At 39.8% G+C, this 14541-nt stretch overlaps 1 protein-coding gene across 5 annotated transcripts in view; it reads left to right on the top strand.

Annotated features, from left to right (window-relative positions):
• Nucleotides 1–1990, top strand: part of MEF2C (myocyte enhancer factor 2C) — a 120976-nt gene extending 118986 nt beyond the window's left edge. For 3 of the 5 annotated variants that reach the window (XM_059834168.1, XM_059834167.1, XM_059834164.1), the window contains one exon: nucleotides 1654–1990. In XM_059834168.1, coding sequence (XP_059690151.1) covers nucleotides 1654–1879 — 226 coding nt within the window. In that variant the 3' untranslated portion in view covers nucleotides 1880–1990. Of the gene's footprint in view, nucleotides 1–1557 lie in introns of all 5 variants that reach the window. The other 2 variants (XM_059834166.1, XM_059834165.1) reach the window with 1 other exon arrangement.
• The last annotated feature ends 12551 nt before the right edge of the window (nucleotides 1991–14541 follow it).

Below are 14541 nucleotides of genomic sequence, written 5' to 3'. Positions count from 1 at the left end.
GGGTTCACTCTAAATTTGGCACGTTCATCTGTATAGGAATGAAGGGTAGATAAAAGCACTTGGAGGCAGAATGTCCTGTTTTCTCTGTTTTCTAACACGATCGATACATTATTGAAGACTGCAATAATTCCTGATAAAAGCAGCTGATATAACTCAATATTGAAGCCATATAGTTTCACTTTAAATCTGTCAGAAGAAAAGAAAACAACATTTTGTCTTTCATCAAAGTTGTAGTAAATGTTGCTTAAGTAAAGCTCAACTCCCAGTTGATGAGATACCAGGAAAAGTGGAATATTTCAATAAATGAAAAGACCACATCTAAACTTAATTGTTTCTTCTACATGCTTAAAAATTACTTCCAAATCCCAATATTTCTTCTGCTTGCAGTAAAAATGCCTGCACATCCCTTTGGGTTTAAAACCTTGTGAGGCCAAGTGGTTTGTTGCCCCTACTGCCTTCAGCCTCCCCCTGTATAAATACTCACGAGTAGAGACCTTCTTGGAACTGTGTCTCTGGGGTTAGGCACTAACTTCAGCCCAGCAAATGGTCCCTGAAGTGGAGCATAATGGGAACTGCATGTTGAGAACTCTATTTTAATAAGGAAGGGAAAAGTCAGGTTTTACCAGGAGGTGGTGCTTTTGCACAAAACATCCTGCAGATGCAAGTGATCTCATTTCTCCCAGAGAGATAAAGCGCATTCCAGTATTCGCTCTCCTCCCTGCCCGTTTCAGCTTTCCTCTGCCACCATCTGCCCACAAAAATGCACAGAAAGAAAATGAACTTAGAATAGTTACATAGCTTGCCTTTGAAAAAGTTTTAGCGTAGCAGTTTCTTTTGATGCTAGGAGCATCCTCTGAGCTGGGCTCTCCTGCAGGCAAAGTGTACAATCCTCTGACATTCTTCCACTGCTCTCCAACTTCTCTTTGGTAGTTTATTCAAAAGCAATTCTGGATTGAGTTATGAATTCTTAGATTTAAACCATAAAACCATTTCTAAATCCTTGCCTGCCTGCAGTAGTAATGTCAGTCCTAGGACCAGTAATTTCAACTCTGTTCTGAAAAGTATAAAATGTACCTGGCCCAAATTTTTGTTTCTGTTTTGCATCTGAAGTCGCGTGTCAGAATGAACAGCAATAAAAATAGTTGGGTGCGTTCAAACTAATTGGATTAATCCCAGCAGAAAATCCGTGCCTCCCCTGTCTCAGCCGGTGCATACACACACACAAGCATTAGTTATAAAGAAACCTGCAGGTGGTTCCAACAGTGCAAAGGCTCGCCTTCCAAAATTTGTTGTGACACTTGAGTCAAAAAGAGGAGAGAGCTTGAAAGCGAGACCTCCTTTCAAACCGTGGGCATGCCCCGCTCAAGCCGACCACGTTTGTCGTGCTGCTTTCATCTCCTCCCAATTTGTGAATCCTGCCCGGAAAACAGTCCTTGTGCTCTCTGCACGCGCTGGTCCTGCGCGAGCCTTTACACTGGCGTTTTGTGTGAGTGTTTGTGCATATCTGGGGGCTCCATGCCTCCTCCGTCTGTAACTGGGTTTCCTTTCCTCCTACAGAGCTTGCACTAGCACTCATTTATCTCAGAGTACAAATCTCTCCCTGCCTTCTACTCAAAGCCTCAACATCAAGTCAGAACCTGTTTCTCCTCCTAGAGACCGTACCACCACACCCTCGAGATACCCACAGCACACGCGCCATGAGGCGGGGAGATCTCCTGTTGACAGTTTGAGCAGCTGTAGCAGTTCCTACGATGGAAGTGACCGAGAAGATCACCGGAACGAATTCCACTCCCCCATTGGACTCACCAGACCTTCGCCGGACGAAAGGGAAAGCCCCTCTGTCAAGCGCATGCGGCTCTCTGAAGGATGGGCGACATGATAACATTATTACCTATTAGTTTTTTTTTCTTGCAGTGTGTGTGTGCTATACCTTAATGGGGGAGGGGGGGTCGATATGCATTATATGTGCCGTGTGTGGAAAAAAAAAAAAAAAAAAGTCAGGTACTCTGTTTTGTAAAAGTACTTTTAAATTGCCTCAGTGATACAGTATAAGGATAAACAGAAATGCTGAGATAAGCTTAGCACTTGAGTTGTACAACAGAACACTTGTACAAAATAGATTTTAAGGCTAACTTCTTTTCACTGTTGTGCTCCCTTGCAAAATGTATGTTACAATAGATAGTGTCATGTTGCAGGTTCAACGTTATTTACATGTAAATAGACAAAAGGAAAACATCTGCCAGAAATGGCAGATCTTTACTGAGAGAGAAAGCAGCTGTTATGCAACATATAGAAAATGTACAGATGTTTTGACAGACCCAGCGGTTGGGTGGCCACGAATTGATGCTAGAAAGAGACTGGGTCACCTAACATACCGAAAATGCTCACAAACGTGCAGGCGTATCATGAGAGTATGGCGCTCAGTTAAAAAGGATCAAAACATTTAAAGAGGACCATACTTGTAAAAATGTTGAGTTCGAGGGCTAACATATTTAATTTTTAAAATTCTGGGTCTGCATCACTTATTAAATAAAAAAAAAAATATAAAAATATGTACATTACATTTTGCTTATTTTCATATTAAAAAGTAAGACAGAGTTTGCAAAGCATTTGTGGCTTTTGTAGTTTCCTTAAGCCAAAATGTGTTCTTTTTTCCTTGATAGCTTCGCTAATCTTTTAAACAGTCCTGAAGAAACAAACAAAAAGGACTTTTTGTATAGAAAGCACTACCCTAAGCCATGAAGAACTCCATGCTTTGCTAACCAAGATAACTGTTTTCTCTTTGCAGAAGTTTTGTTTTTGAAATGTGTATTTCTAATTATATAAAATATTAAGAATCTTTTAAAAAAATCTGTGAAATTAACATGCTTGTGTATAGCTTTCTAATATATATAATAATTATGGTAATAGCAAAAGTTTTTGTTATCTTAATAGTGGGGAATTATATTTGTGCAGTTGCACATTTAACTATTTTCTTTCGGTTTTCTTTTACTGGGTATACATTTTACAGATCGAAGTCGGCTGTTGAAAGACTGATCTGTAAAAAGCTAGAATTTACCCATGGTGTAACAACTTAAATCATTTTAATACAGCATTTTACAATCAGTTGGGTGAACTGCGATCCATTGTATATACTGATTAGTTCTTTCATGCTGTTTTGTGCATTGTAACAAGTTAAGGGCCCTTCTCTTACTTAACGTCCTGCGTATCTTGTAGTTTTCCATGGGTTCAATGACAAAGTGGCATAACTTGGCCCTTTCTCATTAATGAAGCTGGTATTCTGCCTGTCAGAATGGGATGTACAGCTCTAACGGCTGTCAGTTACGTGAGTGCAGGTGAATATTTGCAGAAGCAGTAGGGAGAGTTAAAGGGAGGGTTCGGCACCAATGTGCCGGTTATGAAGATTACTCCCCTCTCTCACAGATTTAAAACTCTTTTAGAGAGATCATCGATTAAAGTACCGTTCAAAAGGCGGTTGATCTTACAAAGCCAATATTGGCCATCAGGTCCCTGGTTCTCATGGGCCTCTGCGGTCATGTCATCTGACAGCAGGCATATTGTCGAACAACGCTCCCTGTGTATTTGCACCCGAGCAAGATTTGCTTCAGCATACGGCATCCACGTTTTCTCCTGCCTCATATTGTTCCTTTGACTAAAATGGCTTGACCAGAGGGAATGTATCATTTCTCTAAAAGTCCCTCTTTGTCCCTCTTAATAGGAGAAAATGGTATATTCAAATGTTTCAGTTTAGCCTTTCTGTTGAAAGGAAAAAAGACTTTTAAGAAGAATATTAGTGCCATAGTAAAACTGTAACATTTCTCCTTTTTCCAAGAGTCCTTCCAACTCTCGCCTACATACATTGACACTATGATGAAGGATATAGCTGCGACAGCTAGATATCAACACAGAATATTTCGTTAAGGGAAATCCACACTCTGTTTCCCACCTATACATGCAGTTGCTGTGCACTGCGCAATGATAGAGTGTACCGCTCTGTAGTAGAGAATGATGAACAGACTACAGTGTGCGTTAGGACATACGCTTTTCACTTATCATGACTTTATAGAAGCCTGCCTTACAGGCACTTTCAGCCGCGCAGGGGCTAGTGCATAATCTGGAAACTCTTTAAGCAGAATACTGTGCTACTAATGCATCCATCTTATCTTGTGTAGCAATCTGCAGGGTAAAGAAAAAGATACGCATGTTAAAAAAACAAAAAAACAAAAAACAACAAAAAAAATCAAAAAACCCAAAACAAAACAAAAAAAAAAAGGTAAAATGGGGCCCATAATTAATTTTAAAACACAAAAAAACTGTTTTTGAAACCACTTTCTTCACCTTCAGATGAACCTATACTCATATTCTCTTCTGAGAATTTTAAACTTTGGTGTGTCAAAAATATGCAAATATATCACAAATGTACCTTGTCATTTCAAGAAAAAATACAACTTTATCAGTATTGTAGTAGAAACTTGTCAGTGGGGAAGGGGATTTGGTCTATTGATATATGAAGAATAGCCATATTAATAGTTTACCTTGCGATTTGCCTCAGCAACGCATGAAAAAGGAAAGATATCGTATTTAACGAAGATGCAGTGTAATATATTACTGCAAGTAACTAAGCAGAAAGTAGCGTGAAAAGTATTGCCTGGGCAATTTATATTAACTCTGACAGTGATTTTTGTATAAACACAAGTAGAACAGAATCACGTGAAAATAAATGCCAGTCGTCCCTCTTGTTCCTGCTGCAGAGGGCAATTAACTTATGCTGGCAAAATTGTGGGGGATAATGCATATTTGCAAACTGATCTAATGATAAGAAGCACAACTTTGATTGTGAAGTCACTTTCTGTAAACTATAACTGTCTACCTTTCTTGTTCCTTTATCTGTACCTTACCATTTATTGTATTTGCAAAGCTAATTTGGGTTTATTGTGTGATTCCTTTGTATTTAAGGAGTTTGGGGCAGAGCCCTGAAAGAGTATTAACATTTACTTTACCTTAACCCATGCTATATAATGTTTTAGGCAACATTCTTAATTGTAAGTTCAAACACCTGAAGTGGCATTCTAGACATCTGCAAGTATTGTTATAGCTAAGCTAACCTCTATTAAAAGGTGTTGTCAGTTAGTGTTTAATTGCTGGTGACAATTATATGATATACCCTATCTGCACAACCTGTATATTGTATGCATTGAGCCATTTGCAGTAAAGCTTTTGTCATTTCAGTGTTTTTCAAAAGTTGTGTTTTATAACAAAATGGCTTATATTTTTCCCAGAAGAGGAATTTAGCAGTTTTTAATGAATAATATAAAAATATCTGTTGTCCTCAGATCTTTTTCAGGTAAAGCTAGCATAAGAATAAAAGAACTCATAGACTGTTTTCAAGGATGTCAACCCTTTTGTATTGTATGTGTTATCCTATATACCCTCTTTTATCTATAGTCCTAACAGAGCTGTTTTGTTTTCCTTCTTCCTTCGCCTTGAAGGTAAATGCTTTGTAATTTTTTAAAAGCCACTTGAAACCTCAATAAAGGCTGTTGCCTAAACATGGCATACTTCATCTGTTCCTGTTTGTGCCATCTGCTGTGATGTCGTCAGTTATATGGCATTAATTTCCTGCCACTACAGGTCTCTTGAAGGACTGATGGAACATTGGTGTCTGTTAGAATGCTTCAGACTGTAGATGTAATAAAAGGCTTTTGTTAATATATTTTAACCAAAGATGTGGAGCAATCCAAGCTTTGAGCCACAGACCTTCTGCATCAAAAGTATCTGTTTGGTTATTTTCATAATCAGGTGTTGCATTTCTACCTTCCCTGCTCATACCTCAGACTGATCCGTACCTCAGTTTGATTCAAAAATGGTCAGTTAAGTAACTCATTAAAAAAAAAATAAAAAAAATGCAGTACCAGAGTCTTTTGTGGAGTACCTAATATCAGACCTGGGTTACCGCAGGCATTACACTTGGATTGCTTCAGATGGTTTGTTGTATCTTTTTTTTTTTCTTTTTTTCTTCTCTTTCATGGGGATTTGCTTCCATAAAACAATGGTGATAACAAAATAGCTTGTAAATGGGAGCATACAAGCATTTGCAACAAATATTAAAGTAGAGGCTCACAGCGGCATAAGCTGGACTTTGTCGCCACTAGATGACAAGATGTTATAACTAAGTTAAACCACATCTGTGTATCTCAAGGGACTTAATTCAGCTGTCTGTAGTGAACAAAAATGGGAAAATTTCAAAAGATTCTCCTGCTGGAAATAAGGTATAATTTGTATTTTGCAGACAAATCAGTAAAGTTACTGGCTTTCTTAGTGATACGGTGTCTGTGGTGCATTTTTTTTAATCAATTTAAATAATGTTCCATTTTCACTGTTTTGCACTGTAACACGTTGAAAGGATCAGCACTTGAACAACTGGCAGTCGCCTCGAGGACCCTCTGCCTGTCACTTGTGCTTGCTTAGAAAGTTAAGCACCTTTTTACGGCGCCCTGAGCACATCGGTGCCTCACAAATGTCAATGCCCCGCCACACATCACCCCACCAGGTCAGAGAAACTCCATTACTGCCCTGGAGGTAGTGTCATTTTGAACGAGGCCATCTGACTCTGGCCTTGACGTCTGAGCTGGCAGAGGAGCTGGGCGAGATAATGCCTGGCTTTTAGATACTTAGTCCCTGACAGGGAATCCAGATCCCTGTATATATGTGTCCTGCAATATGTCGCCGTGCAGAGAGCCATGCAAAAACCCTACCAAAAAAAGCATGTTCTGTGTCAAAATCATGTATCGTTGTATGCTTTGTATATATTCTTTAACATGATAACTTCATAGGGACTCCGTCAGAATTAATCTATTCCCTTTTGTGTACTTTTCTAGTTGTTGTTTAATTTTTTTCCCCCGCTAACTTTTGTAGTTTTGGAGTCTAAGAATACAAGGATCACTTTAATTCAACAAGATGTTTTTTCATGCCAGAGACAGACAAGCTATTAATAACTTAAGGTGCTTGGTGAATGTGGCAATCTCAAAAACAACATTACAAGGCCTAGTTTCTAAATATGTTTATGAAAGAAAAGAGCTGTGTTGTTATTTACCTGTTCCTTTTAATGACGATTTTTTTAAAGAGCAGCGTTTCTCGTATTGCGGTGTTGGACACGGCATAGTAATTAGATGCTAAAACTGAGATTAAATGCCATTGGTTTTATTACATAACATGTTTTTCTCAAGTAAATCACTTTTTGTCATCATTGGCAAGGATAAGCAAACTATTTCTGGAAATGCAGTCGAGGTGTAATACTCTCTGAAATCTTAGAGAATTCACATCTGGAAGTACTTGCTCCTGCAATCAGCCATCTGTGTGATTAATACTGATAATGCTATACCTGCGCTGGAAAAGGAATTCCTTAGCAAGTAGAGTCTGTTATATACTGTTTTCTTGTTTGTTGCTCCAGAAAAATAACCATACGCATACTGATTACTTTGCTTTAGATTCTATGAGCTATATTTTTAAACAATTTTTAAAATTGTGTGTTGTAATAGAAGTGGGGCGGTCACCAGTTCTTTAAATACGCTTTCTCACTTCAGTCTCACGTACGTCATTCTGAAGAGCAATTGTAAAGAGTGTGGTCTGAGATAGCTAAACCACATACCTTCTCCATCCAAAGTGTTTGCTTTCCCTCCGAAGTTTTTCCTTTTTTTGCTGTAGCGAACATCAACATAGCATCTTTTCAGAACTGGATAACTATGCTGAGACAGTTGTTGCATATGTCTCACCAAAGAGAGCTCAGACTGTCGGTTCTGTCTATACCTTTGCTTATTGTCAGTGTGACCCATTCATACCTAACCCTTCCTCAAATGTAATGCCTACATTTCCACAGGTGAAGTGCAGTGGGGTGAGAGGGTCCAGCAAAGCGGAATGATTTTAAAACAATCAGGCCATTTAGTCTGTAAACAGCAGAAAGACATTGTTCATGCCTCTAGTGACAAACATAGCCTATTCCTCATTCATTCAGTGGAAATTTGCCAATGCAGACCAATGCAGCAAGGCTTTACCTGCTCCATGAATGTTCCCACCTACACACAAATGGAACTCCAGTTTTCTGGAGTCCCTGATTTCGGAAAGCTCGGACTGCTTAGCCATAGCAAACTCGGGCTACATTTGTTTTGTATTCATGTACTGCATTTGACACTTTACATTGAGTATTCAGAGCACATGCACTAGGTAAACCTATACTGTGTTCTCTGCAGTTCATGTAAACACATCCAAGACAACTTTAACTGTTGCTAGCAGGCATTGTGGCTAACGGTAGTATTTCTGCTGATGAAGGCATTTCTTCCTTCTCTTCCAGCAGATTTTGGAGCACGCTTTGGTTCCACTCTGCGTCACCTTAATTGCTAGAGGTAGTTCAAAGCTAACATGAGGGTGCTTGTGCAAACAATGAATTTGGAATGAGTACATTGCTTCTGACGTGTGTGGTTCTAATTGTCCTTTCTACCCCGGTCTGTGTGCTTCTGCTTGTGATTCCTTTGTAGCCTGCCCAGAGTTTTCCGTTTCAAGTATCTGTTTGTACTTGTCTGGACAATGGCCTGTATGTTGTTTTAGGCTAGAAAACGTATTGCCTCATTCTGAGGGTCAGTGGTTGATCACTGTTAGCTGTGAAGGTTTCACTTCTTTGACTGAAGACAAGAACTGATGTCATAGAACATTTCACTGTGTGGGAAAAACTTAAAGGTAGTATACTTGCATGATAAACATAGTTGGTGTAAACCACTATTTCGTTATGACGGTACATGACGTAGCTAACTATTTTCTGTATTTAGGAGAGTTGCTCGGGACAGGTCGTGCAGTCTCACAGTGAAAACACAGTGTCCTGTGACAGGTATGTACAAGAGTCTGTTGTATGACCAGAACTCCAACGGAGGAAACAAGGAAAAAGCACCTGGAATCTGACTACAAAGAGTTGACAAGCCAAGGTGCAGCACGCAGACCACCAAAATGGCCAATAGAAATGCAATCAGTTGCATTTACCAGGTTGCATTTTGAACCACTGAGGAAATCATCACAAAGGAAGGAACTTCATATTAAAAAAAAAAAAAAACCAACACTTAAATTTCTGCCTTTCTGTGCCTACATATCTGAATATAACCCAAAAGAATGGTGCTTGAAATGCAAACCTGTTGTGCACCTCTGACATTTATCAGGAAAAACATCACTTTCTCTAATCATAATTTACCATATTACATATTAGTGAACATGGAAAAGCTGAAAAGAGGTTCCTGGCCCAAGTATGCTTAGTTCATAGTCAGTAGCCAAGGAAAAGTAGCCTGGTTTACAGCAGTCCTCTTGGACCACAGATACTGGACTTCGCCTCAGCAAAGTTTAAGACATAAACTTGGCGGAGATTGCACTGTGGCTGCTGCCTCACAGCAACACTCTACACCTTCAAAGACAAGCTTGTGAAAATATAATACATGTGGCATTTAGTCATCTGAAGTAAATTTATCTCTGCTTGGCAGAGGCCCAAGTCACTTTTTTGCAACTTTTTACATTGCGTTAGGATTTTTTTGGAAAGGGACTGAGAGCTAGACTAGAAAATATCATTATGACATCCCTTGCAGATGTGTTCTTACGGTGGGAAACGCTGATCTAATACACGTTACGACACCTCAAAAAGAACATAGAATAAGATGACCTGGGGACAAATCTGCTTGAAAGGAGAAATTACATAAAATGTGAGTCTTCAACTTGGAAAATAAATGAATGAGCAAGCATACCCTTATGTGAATGGTATGGAGACAGCAGATCTGCAGGGAACAACTACGTGCTCTCTTTCAACAATAGTGGAAGCAAGGGATGTCCAAAGAAATCATCAGGCAGCAGGTTCACAAGGACATACGATGACCACTTTACACGTAATTAAGTTGTGGGACTTAAATCCATAAAACATTGTGAAAGCCAAAAGCCTGGGTAAGTTCATAAGGGGTTAGATTAAGTTAACAGGACGTAGCTCCGTTTGTCCTATTAAGCATGATGATACACTTACAGTTCCTAGCTGAAGGAGTAAAGAAAGATTTTCCATAACTTATTTCTGGAAAATGAGAGGTATTCTAGGGGAGAATTCATATATGTCATGGTTTTTTATGTTCTTCCCCCTGAAAATCCCCTACAGACCACTGTCAGGGAGAAGATAATGAGATAAATGGACTTTTGATCTGATCCCATATGGCAGTTCTTCTGTCTAGATAATATAACCATCCTTTTTTTCCCTGCAAACCCTTTTTTTCAGACTGTGGGTATTGATCTTACAGTGTTACAAATTAATACAATACAAATGAAGCAGTCAGCATGCATAATAAGCCAAGAGCTAGAACAGTCAAACCTTTCCATTTACTATGGCTTTGCTTCTTCAATATCGTGAGGCACACCCAGTTGACTCAAATGTAAACGTGCACCTGTTTATTTATTCCACGACAGCCAGGAAAAATGAGTAACTGCATAAATTACAGACACACGCCTACAGTTAAGGATGCTGATTGATAGAAATAATGTTCATAGAGGAATGAGACAGTATCAGTGTGTAAGTACGGGCGTGGAAAATGAAGGGAGGGAGGTGACACCAGTACAGACCTGGACCTGTAATTTCACATACTGACTGTTCCACTAAGCACCACAACTTTGCTCAAAAGATGGATTTGTGCCTGTCTGTGAAGAGCCGCCTAATGCACTGGGACAACCCCCACCATGAAAAAAATTGCTTGCATATGTAAATAGGCCAGTATTAGCACCAAACTTTAAATAATAAAACACAAACACGCACGGGATAAATAGTGAAATCTTTGTTCACTGTCGGAGTACCCGACTACACAGGAGATTCCATGGAACAGCATTATCAGGAAATGTATTCCGTGTGCTCAGGGGCTTAAGATTGCTTTTGCATACAGCCCATTGGACCAGTGTACAAATGGAAATACTGGATTAGCCATCCGTGTGCTGACTTTGTTTTCTATATCAAGACTGACTTAACGAAGGATACGCTGTAGTTTAACCAAAATTACAGGGCTAAGTGCAGAAAATCCTGAGCAAAATTCCACGGATATGTTGCACAGCTCAAACTCAAGGGCTTCCAGATTATGGTTTCTACTGTCTCTAATATCTTTGAGTGTAGACTGAGGTATTTTAGGAGTTTCCAAAAATGTTTTTGCATCTGTGAGACTGTGAACTAGTCAAGTTTATTAATAGTCTAACCATGAAAACATTTAGTGAGAGTAACTTAGCAGCTCCTGAGAAATGCTCGTGATAGATGCAGTGTAAATGTAAGGTTTTTGAAAAATCTATCTTGTATTACATTAACATGTAGAAGCAGAGGGTGAGCCCTACTCAAACACAGCCTCCTGCAATAACTTCTTCTCTATTTAGACCCTTCAAATATAAGCTGAACAATTCAGGGTATCAAGTCATTTGATCCTTGCAGAAAAACAAGCTTTGTCTCAAGACAGAAGATAGACAGATAGAAGAAGAGAGTTGGACAAATGAAAAAGCATACCAGAAGAGTAAACAGTCTGCAAACGTAATTTCGGTGCCATCTTTTTGAAATCTGTTTGAAATCTCAGCTGTTCTACGTCTGAACGGTTAAAAAATAGAAGTTACATTTAAATAGTTGTAAAGCTAATCCTGGTGTAGCTTTTCATATGGCTGGGTCAGTGCCGCTCACAAGCATAAACAGCAATTGCTTGGGAGTTTGCAGAACTAGAATCAACGTGCAGATCAAGCGATGGAAGTTACCAGTGCAATGACTTCTAATCCCCTTTTAAAGGTAAAGGACCTTGAAAAGAGTAAGAACAGCACGGCTTTAGTCCTGGTTTTCAGAAGAACAAAGATCAGCACGCACAGAAGTGTGATATGGGCAAGAATTTCTGAGGCTTTAGGCTGCTGTTTTCTTAACTTTTGAATTTAGCAGAGGCAGTGCACACTCTGCCTCCTGAAAACATAGGAGGGGTTTTTCCGACCCAGTGTTTGTGGCTGACTCACTCTATTTCTGCAGGACGAAGTAGTAGTAACGTGAAGTATATTATGGTTGGGTACAATCTGGGGGTCTTTTCTTCTTCCAACATACAACAGACACCTATCAATCACCTCCTGAGTTTTTCGTTGAAATTTCTTTCCACTGCTGGCCTTTCTGAGCCTCTCAGCTGTTAAATGCTAGCTACATATTGCAATTAAATTCCTGAGTCTATGTATTAAATATCTAACATTTCCTCTCTTCAGTTCCTATTATTCTAACATGCTTTCAGGATACTATGAGGACACACACAAAACCCCATCATTGCATCAATACACCTCAGAGAAAGCAAAATTCTTTCTGTTTCAGAAAACTGTCAGACGAACAGCAGCTTTGAAACACAGCTGAACTACTGTTTTAGGGAAAGGCAGTCACAGGAAAGCCACAGAAAAATAGGTGCTCCAACAACTTGCATAGTCAGTGAAGGCAACGCCATAGCAAACGTCCAGCTGTCCCTCTCTCCCCTTGCTGATGGATAACAGGAGAAGGAGAAAAATCTCTTTTCTTCCCTCAGCCCCCTTCTGCTGTACTGCCTTAGATGTGCTCTGGCTAGAAGGAGGACACTGAAGCACATTTCTTTTACGCTGGACCTCAGGGGTTGCTTATCTCCTTCTGACGTATTTTAAGACGGGGTACAGAAAAGAGGGATGATTTAATGTAATAGTGTATCTGTATGGATTTATTTTTCATAAGATTTCCTTATGCAAAGTGATAGCCCAAATGTCTCCTGACTTGTCGTGATTTCTTCTATTTTTTTAATATGACATGTATACAAGGTGCCATTTTGTTCCTTTTTAATTTTTCTGGTGATATTTTTATGTAACTTGGCAGAATTTAGGGCAGAATGCTATGATATTAGACAGACAGTTATTCATAGTTTCTAGTGAGATAAATCATTTTAATCAGAAAATGTAAGCTGAGAATAAGCAGTCAGTTCACACGGTGCTGTTTATATGTGTGTCTACACATGCAAGAAGACTTCACCGTGAAGAAACGGTTTGTGAAAATACGCACTAGTTTGAGGACATATCTGCATACCTGAGGGTTTCATTCCTCCTCTGTGTAGCTGCTCAGCAGCACTTGGATGACACTTTTTACCTGGGGTTCAGCACTTCTGGCTTGTCCATTCCTGAGTGATTAATAACAATTAGAATCACTAATCCCCTCCATCCTTCTCCCATCCACTTGTTCATGCTGGGGAGTATCATTCAGGCCCCTGTACCCTCCTCTTCTCGGATCAGGTCAAGGCTCCCACTCCGAGCCAGGATGACAAGGGAGGTGTTCACCTCCTCAGGGCTGATGATCTGCCTGATTTTACTTAGACCCTGTTTAAGAAGACCCTAGCTGAAAATCACAGGCTCAGTAACAGCTGAATGAGGGTCCTGAAGGAAGAAACATGGAAACCATAATCAACTGCTTATAATTCTGAGACTTTGCAAGTTTTTTACATAATGAAGTAATTTTCTTTAATAAGATGACTTATATGACTGGGCTTTCTCTTCTGCTGCTGCATCGTATATCCTACAGGTGAAACACTTTGTGAAGGGGGTGTTTTATCTGTTTGCAGTTTACTGTGTGCATACAGCATGTTTTGTTTGAAAGGCTGCGTCTGGCAAGCCAACCAGTTTCATTTGCTATGGCTTTTACTATTTTATGTGGGCAAAGCCCTCTGGAAAAACAGGGAGACGGGGCCTTCCCTGGGAGAAACTGAGCAGGGAGTTCCTGGAATGACATGTAATCAGAGGCTGAGCCACCCAGCAGGAGTGGGGTACTGATCATGGCAAGAAATGTCCTCCCCTAGAAAAGACTAAAAAGAGAGAGGGAAGGAACATTTCCTAGGACGCCGAGGGGAATTGTCTGAGGATTGTGCAGTGCAAGAGGCCGTCAAAGGCTGCTGGAGTGGAGCACAAGACCAGTAAGGAAGACCACAAGGAACAGGGAGGGAAGAGCGTTAATTTCCCTACTCTTATTTAATGCCTCCTCCTGCAGACCTGATATTCCACGATTTAAAGTTTAAGAAAAGTTTAAGAAAACCTTGCTTGAGAGAGAACACTAGTGAGGATGCTCACAGTAAGAAAAGGTCAGACAGCGTCACCTCAAGGCTCAGCTGAGCCAAGGCTCTCATCACACTCTTACTTGAGGATATCAGGACTCAGCTTCTTGGCCACTGTGGCTGCACAAACAAGCATCAGTTAGGCTGTTCCAAAAGGCGTGTTCTGTGTTAAGTTGTAAAATCCCTCTCTGGTTCCTTAGTAACTGAAAAATTTCTTTTCCCTGGTCAGAAGCTGGAAGAAAGAACACGGTAATTTATTTATCCTGTGGAGCACCAGTTTGCCTCATAATTATTTGGCCTGTTTGCTGAGCAGGGGAGGATAACACTCTATAGAAGACAGTAAAACTTCCTTAAACTAGGGCTAATTTTTCAGTAGACAGTATAACCCTCTCTATCTTTTTTATCCAATATAGTCTCTTATCATAGAAGT

This window comes from Gavia stellata, chromosome Z (genome assembly GCF_030936135.1).
Source record: "Gavia stellata isolate bGavSte3 chromosome Z, bGavSte3.hap2, whole genome shotgun sequence".
In the NCBI taxonomy this organism is placed as follows: domain Eukaryota; kingdom Metazoa; phylum Chordata; class Aves; order Gaviiformes; family Gaviidae; genus Gavia; species Gavia stellata.
The sequence above is the reverse complement of the archived record's forward strand: the minus strand, read 5'-3'. Positions and strand labels throughout refer to the sequence as shown.